This window comes from Taurulus bubalis (genome assembly GCF_910589615.1).
Source record: "Taurulus bubalis genome assembly, chromosome: 14".
Taxonomy (NCBI): Eukaryota; Metazoa; Chordata; class Actinopteri; order Perciformes; family Cottidae; genus Taurulus; species Taurulus bubalis.
Genome location: NC_136602.1, coordinates 17,764,698 through 17,773,069, shown reverse-complemented (window position 1 = coordinate 17,773,069; position 8,372 = coordinate 17,764,698). Strand labels below are relative to the sequence as shown.

Genomic DNA, 8,372 nt, shown 5'->3' with positions numbered 1-8,372 from the left:
GACGGTATAGAAAGGTGACGGTGCACTGAGATGCACAGAAATAGCTACATCTCCTTAGCTCTGTTAGCGCCTTGTAGTTTTCAGACCACGTTCACACAAGATATGTTTTGAGATGAAACCTTCACAGCACAACATGAGACTAACAGCCTAAAATCTTGTGTTAAAATAATACAATTACACCGAAAAATAGCATTCGCTGATTGGTTCTTAGTTTTGACAACCAATCAGCTCTTTGATCAGGTGACCGCCAGGCGTTTCCCATCATGCCCCGGGTCTTAAAAACGGCGGAGAGCAACTGCATCTGCCCACGTGTGCATGACGTCGGAGCAAGTCGGGATCAAGGAATGGATTCAATCGTCTCCAACGAGCCCAAAACATTTGGTCGAGGCCGACTGGTCGGCATGATGAGGTTCTCTCGTCTCATTCAGCCGCTTGATAGCAACCGCCTTTTCCAAAACACGTAAAAACCTTCAATGCTGTAGCACAAGCTGTTGTACATTGTATAACAAAAGGATCTCAAAGAACACTCTCTTCAGCTTGTGTTAACCACAGACCTTTTTCTTTTTTTGGCATCTCTCCGAAAATTCATCCCGTGAGACAAGAGAACAGGAAGTGCAAAAACGCTAACTCACTTTGGGGTTTAAGGACTCATTCCTGCTGCACTCATCCGATAAAGAGCCAAATTATTTTCATTCACTAAATAGGGATCTACTCTCTCAAACATCATATCATCAATGACAAAGAGGCAACAATTGAGGCATCAATGACAAGACAACAACACAAAGAGGTACGCCGGTTCCAACGACTGACACCAGGATTCAGATCTGTGTCGAAATGGAATAAAACTTAAAAAAAGAGAAAAAAACACATTCATTCCTCATTTTGATCATCACAAACTATAAAGTTCCATCCTGAATAAAAGGCCTATTCTGCTAGTTCATATCTCGAATTAGATATCGCACATCCAGGGCAAGATTAGCAGTTTCCACGGCAACTTGCAAGGCATTGAGTTTCGCCGTGAAGGAGTCGAGCACGCGTGGCCGAACAGCTGCATCTCTAGACGGAGGCGCAGGTGAGAACTGTGGGTAATTAGTGTTGAGGTAAGTCCACCTCTGATTCGGGCTACTTTCCATCAGTCCACAGCCACAGCTCTCCTCCCCCACGTGTCCTTTCATGAGATCTGCCGGGTGAGTCCAGTGGTGAGCGTGAGTCAGATCCATGACGGAGTCCCCGCCGTCGTGCTCCAGCGCCGCGGCCACAGACTCCAGAGAGCGACAGAAACCGTCCACGCCGCGAAGGTGCTCCGTCTGTGAGCACCCGAGGGCCGATACGGTCTCTGGGACTTCTTTCGTGCTCTGAGAGATGAAAATAAGACCACAATGACGACACGTTGTAGTCACGGCCGCGGCCGACTATGAGGTCACCGAGGTCACGGTCTCTCTGCATCTGAATGATGCGAAAACCGCCTGAAAACGGAGGAGTAGAGTGTGTGGCTGTCACTGAGGTGTCTTCATAAATTAAGCCTGAGTGCACATTTGTATTCACCGCTGTGATATGACACACAAAATGATACGACAAACTAAAACTTGTAGTTCAATACTACACAGGAAAAACGGGAGAGTCATTTTTCCAGAGTTACTATTATATTCCTCTAAAGGAGTAATATTGAATCATTTTGGATTGAGTACATATTTTTACATTTAATCACTCTGAATTGAGACATTTTTTTTTCCATTTGAGTAAAATTTACTTTGACAAATGTACTGTGTAGAAGGTGTTATTGAGGATCTGTTCTACAATTATGTAATGCTGTTTGATCATTGATTTCTACAACCAATGATGATTATTCCATCAGCTGCTCCGAGCAGCACATCCGCTCCCCTAAACTTAATCTCCCCCACAGAGCTGAGTGCCTGTCAGACGGTCTGAAGGGCAGACTGCCACACCAGCAGTGTGATAATGTAATGCTCAGCACACTGTAGGGCAGGTAGATTTTTCTTTCTTTAAATATCATGACTTTAGCGACTTTACAACGATGTGGGATGTGTTTTGAATGTGCAGAAGGTTTTAAACCAGAGCAGAAATTCTGCTGAAACACTTTAACGCTGGATCTCACCTCGTGTCTGACGTAAGCAGCCAGGTGGGTCTCTGTGCACCCGCCTCCAAGTAAGGCGGATGGTTCTCTCAAGGTGAGCCTCAACACATGTTCAGTCTTCTGGCACGCCACCTTCAACGATCACAAATACAAAATGAACACATCAGTTCATCCGTCGGGTTTGCCTCACATTAATGACACACTAATTGAGCTTTATAAGGCCGTATATCATCAATCATATTTCTTCTTGTCTGCTTCTTGTGCATGGGTGACGAAAACAGTTTTAAATCCTTCCATACGCGTCTCTCTCACTGTATCGTACCTTCAGCTCACTCAACATAGTCTCGTTCCTGTGGCAGAGGATCATCGTGCAGATGGACGACTCCCCAGAAGGGTGCAAATGCAGCATCGTCTTGGATCCAAACTGCTTAACACTGAGATCCCTCACCGTCCCGTAGGCCCCGGCTGGGATGGTGGTGTGCAGTGTGGCCACGGGTTGAGCACCTGTCGGTTAAAGTGTACAGAACTTTAGGAGGACCACAAACACACACACACACACACACACACACACACACACACACACACACACACACACAGAAATATATACCTGGACAATACATTATCCACATGTACAATTTCCCACTTGAAAGAAGTATTTAAGTAGCTTCACAGTTGGGTAGAAATCTAATCATACATATACATTATGAAACTACTTGTGCCAGTGCTTCAATGACGTCCCTATGGGTCACGCACATATTGAGTACAATCTTCAAACCATTTGGTATCTTTGAAAACTTTGGGACGACATCACACATTTTAAATCCCCGTGGTCTCCGAGAGCTCGTCTAAAATGGTATTAAGTCGAAGCAAAGCACTCAGGACGTTTAGATGCCTACCTGTCAGCTGAGCGAGTGGCTCCATGAGCGTGATTCCCAGTCTCTCTATCACGACGACGCCATGACTCTTCAGGTACTGCTGCACGACTGGGTGCACGACCTTCTGGCACGCGCAGAGCTTCACCTCATCCGTCACCAACCGCTTGCCGAGCTCCAGGAGCTGATCTAGTATCTGCGAGTCCGTGTCTGCACCCGCGTGCACTTCAATCGTCCCATCTCCCAGTTCAGCAAGGTCTCCGGCCAGAGACGCACTGAACAGCACCACGCGCAGTGGATGGGAGTGCGGGCTCTCCGACCCGTCCACGCGCAACACGTCGGGCGCGTCCACGAGCAAACCTGGAAACACTGCAGAGTTTAGCACAGGGTGGCCTTCTACGGACACGGTCACTATTTTGCCGAGAGTGACCTCCCCTGGGCTCTGACAGGGAACGGTCAGCAAAAAAGCTCGTACAGCCAATTTGCTGAAGTGAAGTGCCTCCGGCTCCGTGAGCGCGCACGCTGGTTTGCTGGAGATAACGCTGCGCGCCAACGCGACCAGGCTGTGACTGCTGCAGAAGTCGAGCTTAACTTTACAACCGCAGTCCTCTCGTTGGAGGTAACTGGTGCACAACCCGAGCAAGTGCGTGTTCACTCTGATGGCCACGCTGCCACTGAGACCGGACCGGGTCGCGTGCTCGATGAGGGATAAGCAAAGAACGGCGGCAAACAAACCGCAGTCACTGAAGCGAGAGACGTGATTGAGGATGGAGGTTTTGATCAGATTGATGAAAGGCTGCGAGGAGGAAATGGCTGGGAGGAGAACGGAGGAGGTGGAGGTGGTGACGACGTGTCCTCCGATGTTGTTGTGGACTTGTTTGAGTCTCCCCGTTGGGCCAAAACACGATTTCAGAAGCTGCCTCAGCAGGTGGAGCTTGTTACAAATGTCGGTGTTGTCCAGCGGCAGGTCCGTGCAGACAGACGGAGACTTCTTGACGAGTCGAGACATCACTGAAGCAGAAACGTCTCAGAGCAGCTTAACACGACCACTGTCAAGACTGTGGCGTGTCGTAACGTTAGACAGCGAGTTTACTTTTTGAGTGGCAGCTCTTTAGCTAACTTGAAATGACACATCCGCCACAGTAATCGCCTTTGCTCGCACAAGACAGTGAGACGTCTTTTACATTGCCTGACATAAATTAAACAACTTTGGGATGTACTATTTGAATATTATTTATATATTACATCAAAACATATAAAATAGTGTAGTTTTCACTATTTTCTGGACTATTGTATGATACATCAATTTGATGTAGATACATTTCGACAACATTATTTCGAGGTCAGAACAGGCTCTTTCAACGTGCACCTCGTTTCCATGGTAGCGCGACCAGCGTTGCGCCGTAGCGGGGTCCTACTTGATAAACAGTCGCATGCTCTCTCCCATCTGAAACATGGCGGGTTTTACGACAGATATTCTCCTTAAAACATCCTGAAACTCCACAGCCGCCTTGCTGCAGTTTTCCCGAGGTGTTTTGAATAACTGCGACTCGCACCGGTTTTGTAGTTTTTGGACTACAAACTAAATGTGACGTCATCTCCTGCCGCCGCAACCACTAACCGATTCAAACCTGTTGGCGGTATGTGTATGAACTCGGTTGTGCATTTGTTTATTACACATTTGTAGTGTGAGGCCATCATGTTGTCTGTTAGCACCGGTAATCGTTTGTCTCGTGAGCCTAGCTGTTATCTTTTGAACCGATAACCAATGTTAGCTAATAACTGATAAACGAGCACACCTTGTTTAGGTTAGCGTTAAAACGCTAATACATGTCTGTAAGAAATGTAATGCCGTGTAACTAACTATTACCAAACCTACCACTTTATCTCTGAGACTCTGAGAGAGATGAGAAAGGTGGTAAACTATATTTTTTATTATATGTTGTGTTATTTAGAAACTACTATGTGTGATGAATCTGTGACTATAAACTTGTTTCAGGTGTAACTAGCTGACTGCTGTGTTCACTTCAATGGCTCCTCTCAAATTTGCCATTAAGGTAAGTGCACATTTTATTTGTATTTATTTGTTTATTTTGCAGGGACAATGCACACTAATCAACAGTAAAACTGTAAGTGAGCCAGAGTTAGCCAGAGAGGCTAATTTTCATCTGCTGTCCCCAGCCAGATTTTTTGATGGCAGCCTGAAATTACAAAATTAAATTAACATAATGCAACTAAGATGCATCGATAGACAGACAGTAACGTATAGACAAAACTAATTCACATTAAAGCAAAAATAAAAGTGTACCTACAGTATAAGCACATATAAAACAAGACAAATGCACATATAATTAAGCAGTACATTAATGCTTCCACACCTGATTGGCAACAAGCCATTCCAAGCCAAGGCTATGCTTGAATGTTTTGTACGTGTTTTTTGTGCGTATGTGTGATGGGAGACAAATTCAGCCTTTACATCAGTTTTATGAGTCTACCATTTGAATAAAGCTGAGGTTGAACATGCAGAGAGAAAAATGTATGAAAAAGCTCAAATATATTTTCAAGAAGTTATCATTTATCTCAATATTTACATTTTATGTATTTTTTTAATGTGTTTTGGGCAAGTAGCTAGTAGTAGTAGTAGTATAACTTAAAATATATATCTTTTAAGGGGGGCTTTTTATTGATCACAAAGCCTCACTTAAAACACACATCAAATGCACACAAGATAAAACTACGGAGCCCACCAAAGAATAGGATGAATCTATGTTTGATGAAAGCTTTTCAGGTGGTATTGACAGCATTCATAACACTTTTTATTGTTATTGTTACTTACAACTGCTACAGACACTAGTTACAGCAATCGGTTTATGTTAAACAAGCTGTTGCGTAGGATAGGGAAAACAATGCAACTCAGGATAATGCTTTATATTATGCTGCATCGCCCTCTTTGTTTGCTTTATTCATTGTTTTGTCCTTCTCAGTAGTGAATTATGTGGCCACTAGAGGGAAGTACAGGTACATGTTGCAAGTGTCTTGCCTCCACATTTTGACATTGTTGTTCATCCTTTTAGATTAGAACACGTTATTCAGAGTTTCTGGTCACTTTTTGCAAATCCCAACTGACTGCCTCCCCGAGAGCCTTTTGTTAATGGACACAGCCTTACATAGCAAGGGAAACTCATTCTATTAAAAAGCCAAGCTGTTCATCCTTAGTCTGATGTTCTGTCAGGAATAATGCACATCAGATGTTTTTGTTAAGTGCAGGAAAAGCCACTGGTCTCTCTTTTGTTGATGTTTCATTTATTGAGAGTTTTGGATGAGGCTGCAGACATTTGCACTGATCTCTCACATCCTCCATAATGCCATGTGTGCCTAGTTGACCAGATATTGCATTCACTCCCTTTTATTTGTTTCATATGCATGCCTGCATACAGGCCACCCCACCACCCCCCCTCATGTTGTGGGAGAGTAAAACACTGGAGGTTCACGGAGGGTTCCTTCCCACTGGGCACATTATGATACTGTTGTGTTACTCTGCCTGAGAAAATGGACACAGCCTCTACCATGCTTAACCAACTGACCACAAAACAAGTACAGTATTTTAGAGGGGATTAAACAATGGCATTCAAGGCACTACCCTGGGCTCCTCTTTCGCAAAACAAAAGCCACTACTTTTTAAAATCAATAAATTAACTTCCAAAGATTTTAAAGAACTAACATCTGCACATTGTTTTCACAAAGGCATGTTGCAAACTCAGTTTGACAGCTTGCACAGAGCAAGGATCATTTTTGCAATTATGAGTCAAGTTCTTGGATTCACCATAACATGTTTTAGTAGGCTGTACACCAGGTTTTCTTTTTATGTTTTCGTTCTCTGAAAATGTTTTCAAAGCAGCTCCGTCCCTGGTCTGTGAGACTGCAGGAGGTGCTGGTATGCTCCTTCTTAAATAGGCTTAAGACTATATAGTGACCTGCCACTTCTCAGACCTCCCGAAAAAGGGCCTGCAGGCTAAAACACTGATCCACTGAAGCGGTTGCTGTCTGCCAGGACATTACCGCTGCAGAGCCCTGCAATCTGCCTTCTATTAGCAATATGCACTGCTGACTTTCTAACCATCTACTGTAGTAGGTCGAGACCAAAGTGTTTTTTAAGAATAAATAGACTGAGGTATCACAGAGCAGTTTAATGTCAGAGGTTTATGCGCTGCTTAGTGTTGTTGTTGCGTTGCAGATGATCTCACATCGGACCACACATCTTGCCTCTGTACAAAATCATTGCAGTTTGATTGGAAACATTTTGACTCTTTCCAACTTGTGGAAATGAAAGCGACAAGAATACACATTTAAAAAAGCCACCTTTATCTCGGCACTGCCCTACATTGCTGGTTAAAATGTGCATGTCCTAATGTGGCCAAACACTCAGACTGCTAGTTCTCAAGAACTTCTGAGTTTTGTTTGCTTAGTGTTACCTGAATATATTCCTGTCTGTTCTTGCTGCTGGAATTCCACTCCTGGGTTGTGTCTCTTTTTTTATTATCATCAAATAAAAAGAACTTAGGTGTGCTCACATTCAATTGCACACGAAACACTTCTGCGAACTATCTGCAAATTACATTTGCGCCAAAAATAATCAAGTCTCAGGTTCCTCCGCTCAGTATCTTGCTGTTTGAAAAATTGGAAAAGAGAGATTTTTTTTTTCTTGAAGGGGAAACCCAGGTGACTCACAGTACAGAGAGAGCTTGGGAATGAGGGCAAATAAAGCCTGAGAGCAAGATTGTCACACCCACAGATCTAAAGAGGTCCCCTGGGTTCTTTGCAGACTTTCAGAGAAAGAGAGAGAGAGAGAGAGAGAGAGAGAGAGAGAGAGAGAGAGAGGGAGAGTGAGCGAGAGGGAGGGACAAAGAGAAAGTCAGAAAAAGAGAGAGACAAAGGGGGAGTGGGAGAGATGCAAGTTTTATTGAGTGAGACCGCATCTGCTGCCCCTTCTTTCCCAATGTAAACATCTGCGGCTGGTTAGTGTTAGCCTTTGAGCTAAGTGCAGTCCGAGAAGGTCTGGTTCTTTTACTGCGCGATAGCAATGGCAAAGGGCAGCGAGGTGGGGAGGTGGGCGAAGCTGCTCCAAGAGCTTGGGCCCGTGCCCAACTCGGAGCAGCACAGGCGGGAGGATGGAGAGCGGGGTCTGGGAGAGAGATAAGGGAAGGTAGAGTGTTTTGGGAACTGAGAGTGATATAGACCAGACAGGGAAAGGAGCTGTCGGTGGGTTTGAGTTGGGATTTGTCTATTCAGACTGAAAATATAAAGGCATTTTCTCATGTTGTGCTGTGTGGACTGTGGGCAGCTTCTGTCTCAGGTGTTAGGGTTAGGCTCTCATGTTTTTGTAAACCCCCCCCCCCAACAGGTCA

At 44.6% G+C, this 8,372-nt stretch overlaps 2 protein-coding genes across 2 annotated transcripts in view; one reads left to right on the top strand and one right to left on the bottom strand.

Annotated features, from left to right (window-relative positions):
* Positions 1–932: 932 nt before the first annotated feature.
* mkks (MKKS centrosomal shuttling protein) lies at positions 933–3,976 on the bottom strand (the record flags this gene model as incomplete). Its single annotated transcript, XM_079229620.1, has 4 exons — positions 933–1,355; positions 2,117–2,227; positions 2,418–2,599; positions 2,992–3,976. The coding sequence occupies 4 exons, from the start codon at positions 3,974–3,976 to the stop codon at positions 933–935; spliced, it is 1,701 nt and encodes a 566-aa protein (XP_079085746.1).
* Positions 3,977–4,997: 1,021 nt separating this feature from the next.
* slx4ip (SLX4 interacting protein) overlaps positions 4,998–8,372 on the top strand; it is a gene marked incomplete at both ends in the record, with an annotated part of 30,152 nt that continues 26,777 nt past the window's right edge. Inside the window, one exon of the mRNA XM_079230199.1 lies at positions 4,998–5,024. Coding sequence (XP_079086325.1) covers positions 4,998–5,024 — 27 coding nt within the window. The remainder of the gene's footprint in view (positions 5,025–8,372) is intronic.